Source organism: Physella acuta, unplaced genomic scaffold (assembly GCF_028476545.2).
Source record: "Physella acuta isolate Inbredline_101_S28 unplaced genomic scaffold, ASM2847654v3 ptg000050l, whole genome shotgun sequence".
NCBI classification, from domain to species: Eukaryota; Metazoa; Mollusca; class Gastropoda; family Physidae; genus Physella; species Physella acuta.
In genome coordinates, this window is record NW_026731570.1 from 44,376 (window position 1) to 65,863 (window position 21,488).

Sequence of the window (21,488 nt, forward strand, 5' to 3'; positions counted from 1 at the left end):
TTGTTCCTTTACTGCCCAGGCTATCTCTCACCAAAACACAAGGGAGATAACTATGTGTTGTGCATTATAAATATTTAAAAAAAAATTAACCTTGACAAACTTTTTTCTCTTTTTTTATGTTGAACAAGTTTAAAAATTGTATTTATTTTTCTACCCAATCATTGCTATATCTAGTTCTTGTATATGTTTATGGAGTTGTGTCCCTGTTTATAACTTTATCAACAAAAAACTGATTGAATTTGTTTGAAGCCAATGTTTCATAAAATAAATATACTTCTATTTCTATACCCAATTGTAATGTATTACTAATAAAACTACTCAAACAATTGTTTTCTAGATGTACTGTATAAAGAATGGGAATTTGATTATAATACCAAAAGAAATTGTTTACTCATTTAAACAGACAATTAAATGTTAATAATGATATTAATTATATAGCTCTATACACCCATTATGCATTCACAATGTAACTAATTTGTTTAAAAGAGAGTGTTTCAAAGCTTTTAGTGATTGCAACAAAATTAAAATTTATGCAATGATTTTTAAATGGCTTTCAATAAAAAAAAATATAGCTAATGGACTTGTTATTGTGTAAATTTAATGAATGAAGACTTCATTGAAGCATTTGCTTTATCTTGTTTTTTTTTTTTTTTTTTACTTTTGATGTTTCATATCAACTGGTCTCTGAATGTTTTCTTTTCCTGAAGTTATCAAGGACTATGTGCTTCATATTTGTAATTTCAAAAATGTATTAGATTTATTTATTAAATAAAAATAAAGGCTATTATCATCTCAAAATTTAGACTAAAATAGTTTACTGTAATTGCATATGGGCGTTCAGTTTTTACCTTGCATAGTTTTGAACAAATACTATCAACAAACAAAAAAAATACACTTAAGACATTGTCCTTTATATTTAATCAACATTCTATTTTTATTATCAACAGCTATCAAATCCAGTGGTAGACATTATAGTAGTCATAAAAATACATAGTAAACAAAGTCACATGACACCCCTTAATACATTGTAAATTCAGTCACATGACATTTCTTGTTTATAATATCATAGAAAAGTAACCAGTTTAATAAATGACATTGTCCAGGAAAACTTAAACATCTGTTTATATAAGCAATATGTAAATTTAGAGATACAAATGTAATTAGCATGCATTAATATAAAAAAAAACAACTTTAAGTAACTCAATAAGTAATTAATATAATAATTTTATGATAAATTGCACTTGATAAAATTCTGTCTTCTTCAAGAGGCGATTGTTTTAAAATCATTGACCTTTACCAATCAAACATTAATTAGAAAAATTAATTTAAAAAAATTAATTGCATAAGAAAAAATTTGACAATCAAACCTTAAAAGAGATTCACAGCAAAAGCACTAATAGATTTCCATCATGACATTTTCAATGTGGGAAAACAATTTATTTAACATTACTATAATAGATATTGACAAAATGGAATACAACAGATCTAAAAAAAAAATGTTTTAAAAAGAATACATTTTGGCAATGGTTTGAACATCATGTATTAATGTGCATAACTGTTGGTTAAAAAAAGAATTAAAATCTCTCAAAAAGGTTTTAGTCATTGATCAGCAACACATCTGCTGAACTTACTTGAAAATATTTAAAGTTAGTTTTCAATGACTTTTTTTTTACAACCTGTTAAAAGGTCTAAAAAAAATAGCTTACATACAAAATGTATACAGGGTGTTTTTTTTACATTTATTTTAATTTAAAAACTAATTCAGTAATGTATAAAGGTAGGTAACTTTATTAAAAAAAAATTCAGCTCATTTTACTAAGCGAAAATTAGATGAGACTTTGTGACTAGAGAGTGTATTAAATGCAAGGGAGGTAATAACATTAAGAAGAAAAATAAATGTTAACTTGCTCTGGTTATGCTTGAAATATATTATAGACACTTAGCAGCAAATTTTGTGCAAAAAATACTTAAAATTTATTTAAAAAATATTTTCTTAATTTCTTCAGTGCCTTGAATAATTTTAGTATAAGCGGATCAAACTTATGATAAGATTGAGGGGAGAGTAGGACGACTATAGAAAACACAGTTACCCATGTTTGAATGAGACAAAATGACTCATATTAACAGTATAAAAACACTAACGTAACACCAATTTAAAGTCCTGAGTTTCAGTTCCGTATACTACTAAAATATTATCTAAATGATCTTTTATATCAGGTTCTGCTCAAACACAGAAATAAGTGCATCAATACACCTCTTAATAATTGTTAGCAAATGTAAGCTTCGTTGTACTCTTTTTGGCCAATTGTTTATAAATAAAATGTACAAAAAATCCTACAATTAATATGACATCAATTTAACAAAGTTATTTTAGAAAAATCAGAAAAGAACAAGTTAAACAAAAGGTAGTTAAGTTTTATGGATATAAAATAGGTGTTAGTAGTTTTAAAATGTCTTTTAGACTAGAAATACTGTGAAACTTGTAGAAATACTCTAAAACCTCAGATAAATGCAGAATACTAAAACCACTCAAATGCAAAATACTAACTACAGTAAAAAAACTACCTTTCCACAAATCAAACAGGCTGAAATTAAAAGAGACTTCTAATCACACAAGCAAATTAATACAAAAAAAAAGTAACTGGGGTATTTAGCCACAACCTATTTCTGCTGCCCATCATGAAAACGTCTGGTTCATTATATCCACAATTTCTTGTTTGTGAAGTTCACCAATACCAACTGCGGGAATTCCCAATATTTCTCTCCCAGCATACTTGAGCTGTGGAAACAAAATTTATTTCACATACATTTTCAGTCTCTATCTACAAACTTTATTTTGTTCAAGAATGCAACTCTGTGTTAAAAAAACTAAGACACAGTTATATATATACTGTATATGTATCCTTTCGTCCTTTTGGACATGGTGGTCCATTAGGCAGATGAAGTAGAGTTCATCAGTTTCTCTGACCTCTGAGATATTTTGTTCTGTTCTATGCACTACCATCTTTAATTTCCAAAATCTGAGCCAGGTACCCATCAGAGCTGGGTGGACTCAGTCTTATCTTAAGATCCAAACTTAAGACATTCAGGCTAGCAGTTATGTGCTCTATCGCCCAACCATGCTGTACCACAAGACACTTTTAGTCATGTTAAAGAAATGACTGAAAGATTTCAATCAATTAAAATTTTCAGGGAATTCTATGCCCAACTGACATCCATACTAAAAAACAAACTAATTTCTCTATGACAAAATATATGTGATTATACATATAGTATGGGATGTGTTAATTGCATCATACAACAGAGTTAAACAGCTATAGTTAAGACAAGACTTACACGTCACCAATTAATGAGATTAGGATTTTCGGATGAAGGGGTCAAATGTGATTTAAATGTGTATTATTCAAGAATTACTGAGCCAGTAGACGTGTAGCAACACATTAACCCTTTACAGCCCAATATGTCTGTGTGTTATTTCATTAACCCTTTACAGCCCAATATGTCTGCGTGTTATTTCATTAACCCTTTATAGCCCAATATATCTGCGTGTTATTTCATTAACCCTTCACAGCCCAATATGTCTGCGTGTTACTTAACTAGTCTAAAGCAGCTTTGTGACCCAAACTTACATTACAACCAATGAGATTCCTAAATCTTGGGTTGACAAAACTCCATGCACCCATATTTCTGTGCTCCTCCTGACTCCAGATGAACTCTTTAGCTTTGGGGTAAGTTTTCAAGACTTCCTGTAGCTCTCCAGCAGGGAAGGGACAAAGGCTCTATACACATAAAAAAAAGTATCTGTAATAAAATACTCATTATAAAATAACTGATCATCATCTTTTCCTGTTTGTCCCCCAGACACATGGGTAAGATGAAGTAGAGTTCACCTATTTCAATGACCACCGCAAACAGGGTGATAACATAATAGAACAATAAAAAAAAAACACATGAAATAGTTATTATGAGTGCATATTTTTTTTATCATATTCTTGTAGTACAAAATGTTATTTTAACAGTACAATTTAAACTGTTTTTACCATGAAATAGTTGGTTTTTCTAATTTTTATATTTTATTAATTGAACCATGGCATTTTACGGTAAATCAAAATTTTATTTCCTTACCTCAAGTCTAACAAAAGCAACATGCTTAGCTCCCCTGGACTCCCTCTCCGTGACCAGAGCGTAGTAATGTTTACCAGAGCAGAAGACGACACGCGTGACATCAGCGGGGGACACGCCAGGGTCAGACAACACAGGCAGGAAGTGTGTGCCGGGCTGCATGTCAGGCAGGGTGGACGTGGCCGCAGGCAGGCGCAGGACTGTTTTAGGGGCCGCAACTATCAATGGCTTGCGGAAGTTCCGCAGCATCTAAACATTGATATGAGTTGAGTTAGACAACTCTCAGTGTGACCATATTAGAAAATACTTATACGAGTTGGGTTAGAAAAAAATAAACTATTTAAAATTCCAGGCTAAAAAATAAAAATAAGACATGGTTTAAAGACCAAAAATACACAGTCGACTCATCCAAATGACAATACAGAGAAAAACCTAGCCATCAATATATTGTTAGCTAACTATAAAGAAAGTTAAACAATGCAGAGAATATAATACAAAGCCACCTGTCTCCTGAGTAGATGGAAGTACTGGGCAGGAGTTGTAGGGTTAACTATTTGTATATTGACATCATCACCATCCACCTTGTCCTCCTTGCTATCACATTGCTGCACACAAACAAACAGCAAACTACAGCAACATTTTTTTAAAAACAAACTACAGCAGCATTTTTAAAAAACAAACAACAGCATAATTTTTTAAAAACAAACTACAGCAACATTTTTTAAAAACAAACTACAGCGAAATTTTTTAAACAAACTACAGCAACATTTTTTAAACATACTACAGCAACATTTATAAAAAAAACAAAAAAAAACTACAGCAACATTTTTTTAAAACAAACTACAGCAACATTTTTTAAACATACTACAGCAACATTTATAAAAAAAAAAAAATACGTCAATATTTTTTAAAAACAAACTACAGCGACATTTTTTAAAAACAAACTACAGCAACATTTATTAAAAACATACTACAGCAACATTTATTAAAAAAAACAAACTACGTCAATATTTTTTAAAAACAAACTACAGCGACATTTTTTAAAAACAAACTACAGCAACATTTATTAAAAACATACTACAGCAACATTTATTAAAAACATACTACAGCAACATTTATTAAAAACCTACAGCAACTTTTTTTTAAACAAACAGGAAACTACAGCAACATTGTTTAAAAAAACAGGAAACTACAGCAACATTGTTTAAACAAACAGGAAACTACAGCAACATTTTTCAAAAACAAAATACAGCAGCATTTCTTAAAAACCTACAGCAATATTTTTTTAAACAAACAGGAAACTACAGCAACATTTTTTTATGTTAATGTTTGTGCAGGTATGTGAGTATTTACCAGTAGAAACCTTTCAATCCTGCAAGAGGAATGTTCTGGTCCAGCACCGTCCATCCCATGAGGTAACAACATGACTAGGCCTGACTGTAACAGCCACTTCACTGTAAGAACAAACTACATTAGTTGACAGACAACATATGATATGTGGGTTTATAGAACAACTTACATTAGTTGACTAAAAACAGGGTCTATGTGGGTTTATACTACCCTAACATGATGGACAGGTACTTAATTAGGGCTGAGCTGACTCAATGAAGTAACATGGTCAGACATAATTGTAACAACCACTTCACTGAAGGGACAAACTACTTTAGTTGATTAAAAACAGGGTCTATGTGGGTTTTTACTACCCTAACATGATGGACAGGTACTTAATAGGGCTGAGCTAACTCAATGAAGCAAGTTGAGAAATTGGATCTGTTAGTATTTGAATCCAGTTAGTGATACGGCACTTAGGCTAATACAACAGCCTGCCAGCTGATGGTAAAATTTCTAGGCACTAAGTCTAACTAATAGTAAAAGTTTAATTAACGAAGCCTAATACAAACTTCTTCTTCTTCGTTCTTAATTTTTAGTGTTGGAAAGGATCCCCCATCCAACACAATTAAGGATACGTGTCAACTGGTTATGCGCCATAGAGGCCATTGACTCTGATTTCAGCCCTGCTTTTCTTTTGGGATTTGCTTCCACAGCCTTTGTCCAACCAAGAACAAACTACAGGGCAGCAGTTGTTTGATTTTGGAGTTGTCTCTCCTAGAAGAGTGGCTGACCCCAGCTAACGAGCCTCATCTGCCCGAGGGTTTGAACTCGGGACTTTTCGGTTTAGCAACCATTAGCTTTACCGACTGGACCACGCCGACCCCTCTAAAAGTTAAAGCAACAAAGCCTAACTAATACAAACAAAAGTTAAAGCAACTAAGCCTTACTAATAAAACCAAACTATCCACCCAGACCAAGAAAAAAAAATTGTCCTCACACTCCCCGCAGGTGACATAGGTGTCTATGATGGTCTGGGCGGCGTTGAAGAAGTCACCAAACTGGGCCTCCCAGATGACCAGAGTCCGAGGGTTGTCTATGCTGAAGCCATACTCAAACCCCAGCACGCCTTCTTCTGATAGGGCACTGTTGGCTACCTGTTCAAAGGGAGGTCATTTGGTCAAACATATACACAAATCTGTTCATTTTAGGTTGCACAAATGTACACAAATCTGTCCAAAACTGGGCACAAATATACACAATTCTGTACAATTTGGTTGCACAAATATACACAATTCTGTACAATTTGGTTGCACAAATATACTCAAATCTGTCCAAAACTGGGCACAAATATACACAAATCTGTCCAAAACTGGGCACAAATGTACACAAATCTGTCCAAAACTGGGCACAAATGTACACAAATCTGTCCAAAACTGGGCACAAATATACACAAATCTGTCCAAAACTGGGCACAAATATACACAAATCTGTCCAAAACTGGGCAGAAATATACACAAATCTGCCCAAAACTGGGCACAAATATACACAATTCTGTACAAATTTGGTTGCACAAATGTACACAAATCTGTCCAAAACTGGGCACAAATGTACACAAATCTGTCCAAAACTGGGCACAAATATACACAATTCTGTACAAATTTGGTTGCACAAATGTACACAAATCTGTCCAAAACTGGGCACAAATGTACACAAATCTGTCCAAAGGGAGGTCACCTGGTTAAACATATAAATAAATCTGTCACAATTCAAAAGCATAAGAACTACAGACAATGTTTACATCACCTTTAGAATCAAACATGAGAAGCTTTTTTAAAAAAATCTTGGAAATAATTACATACACAATGGATCAGATATTTTAAAAAAATTAGCGACATATAATCTTTTTAAGATAAGTATATTTTCACAAGTCAAGCATACCTCAAAGAATGCAGTAAAATAAGGTACCGATTCAGATCTTAATTGTTTCTTCAGCCTTTGAGTTGTGTGGTCAGCATCATACCCAGCAAACTAAACATAACTCAAGGAAATGTTGCGACAACAAACCTACCTCAAAGAATGCTGTCTGTGTGTCCGAGAGTTTGTTGAGAGGAATGTAGATGTGGTCAGTCAACTGGTCAACAATCATACAATGTCTGTGGCTAAAGGTGCCTCGGCCGACATCTTGTCCACTTATTCTTACACCATAGCCTGGGGGATAGGATGGGGAATATATAATAACACCTGGGGGTAGGATAAGGTATATGTAATTATGCCTGAGGTAGGATAGGAATTTATTAAGCCTGGGGAATTAGAATAGAGAATCTGTCATTTCTACTGGGGGATAGGATGGGGAAAACAAAATCAAGCCCATGTCTCATAACACAAATCCCATGTCCCATGACAAAAACCCATGTCCCATGACAAAACCCATGTCCCTTGACAAAACCCAATGCCCCTTGACAAAACCCAATGCCCCATAACAAAACCCATGCCCCATGACAAAACCCATGTCCCTTGACAAAACCCAATGCCCCATGACAAAAACCCATGTCCCATGACAAAAACCAATGTCCCATGACAAAACCCAATGCCCCATGACAAAAACCCATGTCCCATGACAAAACACCATGTCTCATGACAAAACACCATGTCTCATGACAACATATGACAAAAACCCATGTCCCATGACAAAACCCAATGCCCCATGACAAAAACCCATGTCCCATGACAAAACACCATGTCTCATGACAAAACACCATGTCTCATGACAACATATGACAAAAACCCATGTCCCATGACAAAACCCAATGCCCCATGACAAAAACCCATGTCCCATGACAAAACACCATGTCTCATGACAAAACACCATGTCTCATGACAACATATGACAAAAACCCATGTCCCATGACAAAACCCCATGACAGTACCTTGATGGAGCAGGGAGCCAATGGCTAAAGCCTCACAAGTGGCCCAGTCCAAGTCCACTCCTTCAGTCAGTCTCTGTAGCCTTCTGTCTATGTGGGTCTTCTTGATGGTTGGGTGGACATTCTGGAGAGAGAAATGGAAGCAGTTTCAGAAGTAATTGCAAAAGATGGCACTGGGTGGGGCACATCTGAGAATGAATCCAGAAGACATCACAGGAATGGTGCTAATCTGGATGCATCAAGGAAAAAGAAAGCAGGGAAGGCCAAGGGAGGCGTGGAGGCACACAGCATGGAAGCAGCAGACAGGCAGGACTGTCAAGTGGGGAGTTCCAGGAAAATTGCTGTTGACCATCAAAAGTGGATGGAGCTTTTTGTGATGGTCCCATGTGTCTTGGGCACAAAAGGAGAAGATGATGGTGACCATCCATTTATACTTTCAGCATTAGCTTGAAAGAGCTTGAGGACAAAATTGACTCATTTTTATCAACAAGTGTTAGTAATGTTGTTTCAACTTGAAGTCATAGGTGTTAGATTCACCAGCCTGTAATGGCTACACTACTCACCAAATCTTCAGGCACGGCTACAGATTTAGCCCCCACTACTCACCAAATCTTCAGGCACGGCTACAGATTTAGCCCCCACTACTCACCAAATCTTCAGGCACGGCTACAGATTTAGCCCCCACTGCTCACCAAATCTTCAGGCACGGCTACAGATTTAGCCCCCACTACTCACCAAATCTTCAGGCACGGCTACAGATTTAGCCCCCACTACTCACCAAATCTTCAGGCACGGCTACAGATTTAGCCCCCACTACTCACCAAATCTTCAGGCACGGCTACAGATTTAGCCCCCACTACTCACCAAATCTTCAGGCACGGCTACAGATTTAGCCCCCACTACTCACCAAATCTTCAGGCACGGCTACAGATTTAGCCCCCACTGCTCACCAAATCTTCAGGCACGGCTACAGATTTAGCCCCCACTGCTCACCAAATCTTCAGGCACGGCTACAGATTTAGCCCCCACTGCTCACCAAATCTTTAGGCACGGCTACAGATTTAGCCCCCACTACTCACCAAATCTTTAGGCACGGCTACAGATTTAGCCCCCACTACTCACCAAATCTTTAGGCACGGCTACAGATTTAGCCCCCACTTCTCACCAAAATCTTTAGGCACGGCTACAGATTTAGCCCCCACTACTCACCAAATCTTCAGGCACGGCTACAGATTTAGCCCCCACTACTCACCAAATCTTCAGGCACGGCTACAGATTTAGCCCCCACTGCTCACCAAATCTTCAGGCACGGCTACAGATTTAGCCCCCACTACTTACCAAATCTTTAGGCACGGCTACAGATTTAGCCCCCACTACTCACCAAATCTTTAGGCACGGCTACAGATTTAGCCCCCACTTCTCACCAAATCTTTAGGCACGGCTACAGATTTAGCCCCCACTACTCACCAAATCTTCAGGCACGGCTACAGATTTAGCCCCCACTACTCACCAAATCTTCAGGCACGGCTACAGATTTAGCCCCCACTGCTCACCAAATCTTCAGGCACGGCTACAGATTTAGCCCCCACTACTCACCAAATCTTCAGGCACGGCTACAGATTTAGCCCCCACTACTCACCAAATCTTCAGGCACGGCTACAGATTTAGCCCCCACTGCTCACCAAATCTTCAGGCACGGCTACAGATTTAGCCCCCACTACTCACCAAATCTTTAGGCACGGCTACAGATTTAGCCCCCACTGCTCACCAAATCTTCAGGCACGGCTACAGATTTAGCCCCCACTACTCACCAAATCTTCAGGCACGACTACAGATTTAGCCCCCACTGCTCACCAAATCTTCAGGCACGGCTACAGATTTAGCCCCCACTACTCACCAAATCTTTAGGCACGGCTACAGATTTAGCCCCCACTACTCACCAAATCTTCAGGCACGGCTACAGATTTAGCCCCCACTACTCACCAAATCTTCAGGCATGGCTACAGATTTAGCCCCCACTACTCACCAAATCTTCAGGCACGGCTACAGATTTAGCCCCCACTACTCACCAAATCTTTAGGCACGGCTACAGATTTAGCCCCCACTACTCACCAAATCTTTAGGCACGGCTACAGATTTAGCCCCCACTACTCACCAAATCTTTAGGCACGGCTACAGATTTAGCCCCCACTACTCACCAAATCTTCAGGCACGGCTACAGATTTAGCCCCCACTACTTACCAAATCTTTAGGCACGGCTACAGATTTAGCCCCCACTACTCACCAAATCTTCAGGCACGGCTACAGATTTAGCCCCCACTACTCACCAAATCTTCAGGCACGGCTACAGATTTAGCCCCCACTACTTACCAAATCTTCAGGCACGGCTACAGATTTAGCCCCCACTACTTACCAAATCTTTAGGCACGGCTACAGATTTAGCCCCCACTACTCACCAAATCTTCAGGCACGGCTACAGATTTAGCCCCCACTACTCACCAAATCTTTAGGCACGGCTACAGATTTAGCCCCCACTACTCACCAAATCTTCAGGCATGGCTACAGATTTAGCCCCCACTACTCACCAAATCTTCAGGCACGGCTACAGATTTAGCCCCCACAAATTTGAGAACATCAGCATTGACGCCGGTGTCCCAGACAGTGATGTTGTCACTTGCCTGGACCAGAGATGACCAGTGACCTTGGAGATGAAATGGCTGAAAATTACAAGCGCTACATTATAAAACAAAGTAATTTTTTGTAGCTTAACAAATGAATATACTACTCACAGATAAAATTTAAAATAAATGTATCATCCAAATATAAAATTATGAAAATTTTAAACAATATATTTAAAAAAAAAAAAGAAACTTACATACAGAAATGTATCATCCAAATATAAAATTGTGAAAATTTTAAACAATATATTTAAAAAAAAAAAAAGAAACATGCAAATACCATCCTTACCTTGGTTTGATGTGAAGGCACTTGGTCTAAGTTCTCTTGTAGAACAGAGTTCCAAGAATTAACAGTTTCTTTTAATGACTCTTCACTGCATATTCCTGATTGCTGAAACAAAAACACACTTTTATACTGCACATAACAATTTGACCACATTACAACAGCATCAATTATGATAATCACCTGCATTAGTTATGTTGATGACATAATTAGCTGACCACACAACAACTGCATTAGTTATGTTGATTATCTAATTACCACAAGAAACTGGGCATATAAAATCATGTGTAGCATGACTGGGCATATAAAATATGTACCAAGACAGGGCATATATAATCATGTGTACCATGACTGGGCATATAAAATGTGTAGCAACAACAAGAGTCTGGGTGTATAAAATGTGTACCAACCACAAGAGACTGGGCGTATCAAATGTGTACCAACCACAAGAGACTGGGCGTATCAAATGTGTACCAACCACAAGAGACTGGGCATATAAAATGTGTACCAACCACAAGAGACTGGGCGTAGTTCTCTGGAATACTTTTCCTGCTGTTGATGACCTTGTACATGTTGGGCTGTGTAAACATTGGCTCATCCAACTCATTGTGACCCCACTTGCGATAGCAAAGGTAATCTATAATTACATCCCGACGGAATTTATGGCGATATTCCATTGCTAATGATGTTGCCTTAATCACATCCTGAAAATTAATTAATAAACTCAGTTATTTTAAAAGATAAAATATTAAATTAATAAATAAAAAATATCTTACTATGTGAAAAGTACTTTCGAAGCCATGTTACTAAGTCTATGACATCTTTAAAATACAATGCTAAATGTTATTAACACTCACCTATCACAAAATTTACCTACGATCAAGAGATTTTTCTACAATAGGTACCTTTGCTTTATTTCCACTTAAAAGATTAACTTAGACTTGGGACATTATTTACAAAGGGCATTAAATTGACCACAAGTTTATGGCCCATTGTAGTCTCCTAATTGAAAGCTTTTGCAGAAGTACAAGAATGACTAAAAATTGGCCACTTAAACATTTCCTCTTTATAAATTTAAGAAGCAATAAATGACTAACACATACAAATAAAAAACATGAATTGGGGAAGTTTCAATTAGCCCTTTACTGTGCATTAACCTTTATTGTTAACCTGAATTGGCTTCACCTTCTGTACAGCCAAGCAAAGGGAAATAACTCTTTTTTAAATAAATAATTGTTGCTTAGAATAAGTAATTAATTAAAATCTATCAGCATTTAAAAATTAAAACAAAATGTAATTCACAGATAAAAATAGATGCCAATTATTGTGCATTACTTTCAATTACCATGCAATAAACATTTTAATTAAAAAACCAGCATCAAACTTAATTGTGAAAAAAATGGCCTACAGAGAACAGGTGTTTTTGGACTGTAAAGTATTAAGGTACAGGTATGCTGAGGTGACACTAAGTGAGATGAGGAGGGTATCTCAAGTTTGAAGTCAAGTGAAAGTCTGACTCACCTCTGGATTATCTCCATTGACATGTATGACAGGGTATCCATTCACCTTTGCTATATCACTGCAGTACTGAGAAGATCTGAGAGCAGACACCAGAGTAAAAGTCAGATACATCACAGGTCACTTTAAGCAGCATTCGTAACGATTCTTTAATTCTTCTTCTGCGTTCTTAATTTTAGTCTTGGAAGAGATGCCCTCCAACACAATTAAGTATATGTGTCAACTGGTTATGCACCATTTAGGCCGTTTACTTCTTTTATTGATACTTTTCACACATAGAGGCTTATATTATTTAAAATCAGATTTTGCTAACTTGAAATATTTCTAAATGTCACTTTGTTTTTTCTAATAGAAGTTTTTCCAGATACCTTATTGTAAGTTTAAAATCATCTAAAATATCACTATGATCGCCCTTTAATTTAAACATTTTTTTAACAACTTGTTTTTCTATTGTGTTTGCTTTCAAGCAAGCCTACGGAGAACCAACTAATGCCATTCATTATCTGACGCTGGTTAAGGTGAGCTAAGACTGCAGGATATGTCACCTTCAACCCTCTACTACCCCAACACCAAATACTCACCTTCCTCTCTCAGCCTCCGTGGTAAATCCCACCTGGTTGTTGACGATGAGGTGGATGCTGCCTCCCGTCTCAAAATGTGGGGTGTTTGCAAAACAGAAAGTTTCTGCCACAACACCCTGTTCAGGTTTAAATTAGGTAATTTGTAACTTGTAGAAATAAATATAAAAGTTGTAATTTTTTTTATTTCTTATAGGAATTATTAAGATGTTGAGCTTGCCAAATAAAAATAGTATTTAAACAATTTAGTTTTAGATATTTTTTTAATTAAAAAAATTTCATAAAACAAATAATACAACAAAATAAGTAGTTTTTTTTTTAAAGAAACTAATTATTGGCAACAGAGTTGCAACATAAATGTCATAAAATTAAAAAAATTATTTTTTAATTTAATTGTTTAATATTATTCTATTAATGTTAAAACAGTAGAATATATTTCACATATTAAAAAAAAAAACTGTTCTAGTTGAAATTTTAAAAACTCCAGCTTACCTGGCCAACAAAACTAGCATCTCCATGCACTTGTAAGCACAGAACTCCATCGCCAGGTAAGGCCCCAGGTTTACAGCTGTAGTCTCCCAACTTGCCAGTTTGGAGTTTAGATCTTGCCTTACCAACAGCTACAGGATTATTAGCCTGACATTGACATAAAAAATATAATCAAAACTATTTTTAAAAACCATAAAATGAAATACAGAGAATTACCTCTAAATGTAAAATATTGAGTTACCTCTAGATGTTTACAGTGTGTTACCTCTTAATGTGAAATACTGAATTACATCTAAATTTAAAATACTTGTTACCTCTATATGTTTACATACTGAGTTACCTCTAGATGTTTAAATGTGAGTTACCTATAGATGTTTAAATAGTGAGTTAACTCTAGATGTGAAATACTGAATTTACATCTTAATGTAAAATACTGAGTTACCTCTAGATGTTAAAATGTGAGTTACCTATAGATGTTTAAAAAATAGAGAGTTACCTCTAGATGTTTAAATAGTGAGTTACTTCAAAATGTGAAATACTAAGTTACCTCTAGATGTGAAGGATTAGGAATGAGTGAGACATGGACTTGCTTCCCATCGTATGGCAGATCAACTGATGTATCTAGAAAATATTTTTATCTCTTTTTAGTATTAAAACAACTACATAGAATAAAAAAATATTATTTAAACAACCAAACAATGTTTTCTTGTTTTTAGTATTGAAAACAAAAAAATAGCTAAAAACAAAAATAACAGAACATTAAAACATTACAGGACATGTAAGGGACAAATTTATTTTAGTTACAAAAATGTATGTTCTTATAAAAAGGATGTAGGTTAAACAGTTAATTTTAAATTAAATTATAAAAACAAAAAATTTAGAATCTAAGTGACTCTAACCTACTAGAATCTATATATATAATTCTCTTCTGGGAGACGCTAGAAAACAAGCTGTAAGCGTGCTCCCTACCAACCCCACCCAGGGGAATAGCGAGGGGGGGGGGGCGGGGGGTGCGGACCGCACCGGGTGACACCATTTAGGGGGGTGACACCAAGGCAAAAAATAGCAAAATATATAGAGAAAAACTTGAGGGGGGGGGGGGTGCAAACCGAAAGTTTGAGGGGAGGTGCAAATCGAAAACATGAAAGTTTGTCCCTGGGAAGGGTCGCAACGCCTCTGGGGGGGGGGGTGACACCATTAAGTGCCGCACCGGGTGACACCCGACCTCGCTACGCCACTGCCCCCACCCCTACATGGTCTGGTGAGCTGTGGTTCACGCTTAATGTTTACAAGCAGAGCCAGGTTTAGTGACGACTATTAGGGGCAGATAATTTAGTTTGAAAGGATTTTAAACGTAGGGGGTGGGGTAACTAAGTGGAGTTTACTTTAACGGAGGGGGGGGGGGGGGGAGTAGGGGGGTTATCGTCCTTATAGTGTTTTAAAGAAATATTTTCAGTGGCAGCGTTGGTACTGTCGAATTCACAAATTATGAATTACTGGAAAGTAGAAAAAACAACAACTAAATAGCGGCTTATGATATGCTGCGGGCCGGCTAGTTACAAATAAACCACCAATACCAAGAATAAAGATTAAGAACCTGAAACTCACACAAATGTGACAACACATCTCCCACACTTTTTGCTCCGGCTGGGATCTCTGACAGTCCTTTCATCTGGTCAATAAAGTAAAATATACAGTAGTATTTTCTTACGAAGTAAAATATACAGTAGTATTTTCTTACAAAGTAAAATATACAGTAGTATTTTCTTACAAAGTAAAATATACAGTAGTATTTTCTTACAAAGTAAAATATACAGTAGCATTTTCTTACAAAGTAAAATATACAGTAGCATTTTCTTACAAAGTAAAATATACAGTAGCATTTTTTACAAAGTAAAATATACAGTAGTATTTTCTTACAAAGTAAAATATACAGTAGCATTTTCTAACAAAGTAAAATATACAGTAGCATTTTCTTACAAAATAAAATACGCAGAAGCATATTTTCTTAAACCTTAATGGCTTTAGCTAGTAGTCAGTCTATGTTTTGCTATCAGCTTGCAGCTTAATATGCAATTACAACTGTCTCTGGCTTTATGTATGAAAGTCCTCTTGCCAAGGACTAATGGTCAGCCCAATTATTGCATAAAAGTCAAATTGCTATGGACTAATGGTCACTTGACTGAATATCTAAATAAAATAGCCTTGACTGAATGATATTTTAAAAGTTAACTGTTAACACCTGCACATTACCTTTCTGAACATGATAACAGGTGGAAAGTTTAACAAGCAGGTCATGAAGTTAAGTCGACCTCTGTGAGGCATACAGATGACAACATCTTTAACATCATCTAGAAAATACATGTCAGGTCATACATCTTTAACAAAATCAAGAAAATATATGTCAGGTCGTACATCATGAATATCATCTAGAAAATACATAAGTCAGGTACTTATGGATCATATTCTAAAACGGTTTTATATCATTTATGTATTAGCTGATATTAGTGAAAATATGTCATATATAATAGTGAAAATATACAGATTTTGATCAATTTATCTTTAAAAGTAAACAATTCATTTTTAAATCTGAGAAACCATTGTAAAGAAGAATAGAAAATACTCTAAAAGAAACTAAAAAAAAAAGTTCCATTATATATACTAAAGAAGTTACCCACCAAATTGTGAAGCACTATTTTATTGCACATGATGCCAGGCTTACTAGTGAAGAATTGTGTTTAGCAAATGTCTGACTTGGTGAACACACAACTTACACTGAGCACATTTTTTAAAAACTTCGTCAAAACATCCCATCATGCTCTCCCCACCTTCACCTCCATAGCGTTTCACAGTTGAAAACTTGAGGCCAACAAAATGGTCAAATGCCTGATGGTAGTCAAATAAAATGTCAAAAAGAAATTTTTATCTCTTTATAAAATTTTTTTTAAAAAGTCTATACTACTGTGTACATAGGTAAAATACAAAATAGCTGTCAAACGTTTGAAAATTATTTACTAATTCAAGGTACAAATAAAAATTGACAGGAGCAGAAAAAATTTTGTACCAACCTCACACCTTAGAAGCAGTTTTGCTAGCTCAACTTTTCTGGAATCTGAGATGTCGATCTGTTCTCTGGTTTCAAATTTTTCAGCAAACCACAGGCGTTCTTCTTGAGTCTGAAATAACAAATTTTGATAGCATTCGTGCACTACACACAGATTTTTTAAAATGGCTTTTTATAGCAAGGTAATATAGCATTATATTAAGGTTCTAGTAAGGCTACTGTGTTTGTTATTGTCTGGAAGAGGGATAAAAAAAAAGCTATGCTAGCGCGATAAATGCTCTTAGAAGAACAATTGTATCTATTTCTTCAATTTATCATAGGAACAGTTGCATCTACGGATTCATGTAAACAGAATACAAATGCTACATTATACAGTTGTTAAGTGTGCTGTATACAACCTTATCAAATAAACACCTCTCACTGAATATGTAACGCATATAGCATCTTCTTTGATAATACTTATCAATCAGTTTAGAAGAACAATAAAAAAATAAAACACTTTTTCATTTTTAAAAGCCTGTGAGTATTCAAATAACAAAGAAAAAATACTGAATTGGAATACTTGGATCTGCACAGTGAATAATTTTCAGTTGTAATGAGAGTACAAGTGCTAGTGATAATACAACTCACTGGTAAATGTTCAAACTCTGCAGCTATACTTCCACAGTAGAGTTTCTCCAACTGCTGGATGAGCTCAGACACTGAAGTCTGTTGGTTTTCACCAGCCACCAGCCCATTCGTCCATATCTTGCTGCCGTCTTTTTCTGTGAGGCCATACTGTTTGAAATTCAACTCTGGCAAACTCCTGTGGTTTAAAAATATTAAAATATTAGTCTGACTATAACATTATTACCTTTTTATAATGTCATGTCAATCATGCTTGTTATTTTAAAGTAATAACCTTAATCTCTGTAGACCGAGTGGATCCAAGGAAGCTTTTAAATGACCAAACCGTCTGTATGCATCAATCAGCTGGACCACATTTGCATATTTTAGTCGATTGTTCAGCACTTCAGCAGTGTCTAAAATATATTTATTAAAATTTATTTTAAAAATATAATTTATAGGGCCTAGAAATAATAATTACATCACACCTTAATCCCCCCATCACGAATTTCCTTATTCACCCTTCACCAGTGGTTTGAAGCCTAGCCAGGGTCTTGTTCTGTTAAGGATGTTATGACAAGGCAGGGCCATTTTATGATCTTTGTAGGTCCTTGGCACTTAGTGACTTATCCGATGTCCTAGTCTTCATTAGTTTTAGTTTAGTTAGTGACATAACATTAGTCATTATTAGGGCATGATTAAGTAGGGAATATTAATTGTCTAGTCTACTATAACTATATATTATATAAGCCACATGAATAAAATATTATTTTTAGGCCTATTTTATTTAGTATTTACTACTATTTACAGTCTTTTTTTATAGATTCTAGTTCTAGATCTAGACAATGACTCTGATTGAGAAATTTATAAATTAAAATTTATTTCTCGCCAACTTACAAGGGCAATCATCACGATCAGAATCGCTGGATCCACTGTCACTACTGCTGGCCCCATTGAGCCGAGGATTGTACCCATACACGCCTTGCTTTGAATGATAAGGTGCAACAGCAGAGGTAATCAAATATTGTCGAACACACAACAAGCAACGATGGGCTTTACACAACATCGACATTGTTGTCAGCAAACACCAAAACAGTGCATTAGTAAAAGTTAAATTAGTTCGTAAAAAAGCAGTTAGTCTTTTTACAAATATTTCATGTAAACACCGCAACCAGCGAACTGTAATCGAAACACATCCACTTGGTTATTAAAATTATTAATTTAAAAAAAAACGTGAGTGATAAATGAAAATTTGAGTAATTAAAATAACTACTAGATCTACATTGGAGATGTAGTGTTCGAAGGGAGAGGGGTTAAATGAAAAGTGGCATACATTTTGTAATTCGTATATAAAAATATAATTATTAATAACGTCTAAAATTCTTTAAGGTAGAAATATTGTTATTTTTAGGAAGGGAAAATGAAACTTTGTACCAACATTGTATTGCGGAATACTATGAAGTGGAATAAAAATGGACTATAATTGTATGAGGTAATTATTATGTTTGTCGGTAAATAGGCCTAAGTTAGCAAGGTGCCATATCCACGACAGTGGCAATCTGTCCATGTACATCTTCAAGTTAAAAAAACAGACATTTTAAAACAGACGTTTTAAAATTATTTTTTTTTTAACTTGATGATACTTTAAACATAAAGCGTTTCAGAATGATTGAAAAGTGACGATGAAATATGCGTCTCGCATCTCTTCACAAGGGGAACTAACCTTAGAAGTTACTCCCAGCTTCAGCCAGCTGTTGAATAGTATCGATTTTGTCCCTTTGTACAGGCTCTGTAACCCGAGTTAATGTGTTGGAACTATGTTGTCGCATGTGTAAAGTTGTGATACATTTCTACTATATATCTGTTGTAACAGTTTGTATACTTCAATAAAGAATTTTATACAACCACCATCTTCAACTTGAAACAAGATACTATTAGAGACCATTACAATATTTTACACTCTTGTCTACCAGATATCTACAAACATTGAGGATATTATAAATAGGCCGATTTAAAATGTCTGCATCTTCTAAATTACATATATTTTATACGTCTATATTAGGCTAGGCCACAATTCTTTAAAAAAAATACATTATTTATACATTGTATTTTGTAACATTTTTCATTTCATACTGATAGAGCATGCATTTTAATTTCCAGAAAGGGCTAAAGGTATTTATTAACACAGGATTCAGCCAAGTGAAGTAGAGCTCATATGTGTTCTGTGAAGGGATATTGTGGTCCGTGGTCAGCACTATCCCCAGCCGTCTTTACTTTCCCGACGTGAGCTGGGTAGACTCAGTTCAACTGACTTTTAACCCAGATTCGAACTCGAGAATTTCGGGTTCGCAGTCAAGCGCTCTACCGCTAGGCCAGATGTCAATATTGCTATTGCAGTAAATACTTCTTATATGGAACCTGTACCGTAAGAAAGGACTGGGGGCGTTTTTGGAATTTTTAATTATTTCTACAGTAGGAAAGAAACTGGATTTCCATTTTCTTTTTAAAATAATTAGCCTAATATAAAGCAAATATTAAAGTTCCAAAGTAAAAGTTTTAATTTTTTTTTAAAAGAGACAAAAGGTCCCTTATGTGCCTTGCGCCCACATGCCTTGCTTACGCTAGCTTTACGGTAGCTACGTTACTTCTTTACACCTTCTTTGGGGTTACTTCGTTTCTCAACATTACTTTTTTTTTGTTAAAAGCTAAGGCCAATGCCATTGGTCAGCTTTAAAATAATGTATGCAAAAAAAAAGCCCTGAATATTCCGCTCTAGTTCTATTCAGACGTAGCCAAACGTATTAAGAGCGAGATCTTTTGAAAGAGAAACAAGGAAGTTTAGAATGCAGAGGCGTAGCGACCCTTCCCGGCGCACGGGGACAAACTATCAATTTGCCGCCCCCCCCCCTCAGGAGCGAATTTTCAAATTTGCACCCCCCCCTCAAACTTTCGATTTGCACCCCCCCCAAACTATTTATAATGCAAAAATGCAGCTAAAATGACATTATAATTTGTTTTTACAACCCATTTTGGCGCCCCCTAAGGTCGGCGCCCGGGGATATATGTACCCCCTGCCCCCCACCCCCCACCCCATCGCCACGCCTCTGTTAGAATGTTATGGCTGGAGGTAAAAATCAAAAGCTACCAATCAAATTCGTATGCGAATCGTCTTCTTGACACTATACTCCTCAAGTAGCCGTAAGGAATACGAAGAAGAATGAATATCTCTCTATATATAATTCTCTTCTTGGAGACGATAGAAAACACCAAGCTGTAAGCGCGCTCCCTACCACACCCACCCCTACATTGTCTGGTGAGCTGTGGTTCACGCTGTTTACATTAATCGTAGAGCCGGGTTTAGTGACGGCTATTATGGGCAGATAATTTAGTTTGAAACGATTTTAAACTTAGGGGAGGTAACTAAGAGGAGTTTACTTTCACGGGGGGTGGAAGGGGGTGGGGTGGGGTAGGGGTTGGGGAAAGGAGGGGGGGGGGGGGGATTATCGTCCTTAACGAGCTACTGATAGTGTTTTAAAGCAAATATTTTCAGTGGCGGCGTTAGTACTGTTGAATTCACAAATTATGAATTACCGAAAAGTAGAACATAAAACAACTAAATTGCGGCGTATCTTCTTCTTCTTCTTCTTCTTCGTTCTTAATTATTAGTGTTGAAGGGGATTGAGATTTATCTGCCAGTGGGTTTGAACTCGAGACTTTGTTCGAATTTATCAACCATGAGCTTTTTGCCGACTCGACCACGCCTCCAACACAATTAAGCGTTACGTGTCAACTGGTTATGCGCCATTGAGGCCATTGACTCCGATTTCAGCCTGCTTTTCTTTTTGGATTTGCTTCCATAGCCTTTGTCCAACCAAGAACAAACTACAAGGCAGC

The 21,488-nt window shown here is 36.1% G+C and overlaps 1 protein-coding gene across 1 annotated transcript; it reads right to left on the reverse strand.

Moving 5' to 3' along the window:
- Positions 1-915: 915 nt before the first annotated feature.
- On the reverse strand, positions 916-18,707 carry LOC131945927 (2-oxoadipate dehydrogenase complex component E1). Its single transcript, XM_059306563.1, has 22 exons — positions 18,492-18,707; positions 17,890-18,010; positions 17,619-17,793; positions 16,993-17,100; positions 16,699-16,810; positions 16,178-16,275; positions 15,533-15,596; positions 14,472-14,545; positions 13,928-14,071; positions 13,439-13,554; positions 12,861-12,936; positions 11,852-12,043; positions 11,346-11,447; positions 10,964-11,095; positions 8,382-8,502; positions 7,519-7,662; positions 6,452-6,604; positions 5,476-5,576; positions 4,626-4,727; positions 4,126-4,371; positions 3,630-3,779; positions 916-2,779 (listed from the first exon to the last, which is right to left on the reverse strand). The coding sequence occupies exons 1-22, from the start codon at positions 18,664-18,666 to the stop codon at positions 2,678-2,680; spliced, it is 2,808 nt and encodes a 935-aa protein (XP_059162546.1). The 5' UTR covers positions 18,667-18,707; the 3' UTR covers positions 916-2,677.
- Positions 18,708-21,488: the final 2,781 nt, after the last annotated feature.

What these genes read in the sequence shown, in the direction of transcription:
- LOC131945927 (XM_059306563.1), bottom strand. Translation starts at nt 18,666, where the DNA reads ATGTCGATGTTGTGTAAAGCCCATCGTTGCTTGTTGTGTGTTCGACAA. An exon ending in AACTGCTTCTAAGGTGTGAG is followed by an intron (nt 16,811 to 16,992) that starts GTTGGTACAAAA and finishes GACTACCATCAG; the next exon opens with GCATTTGACCATTTTGTTGG. An exon ending in GGATTGAAAGGTTTCTACTG is followed by an intron (nt 4,728 to 5,475) that starts GTAAATACTCAC and finishes GTTTGTGTGCAG; the next exon opens with CAATGTGATAGCAAGGAGGA.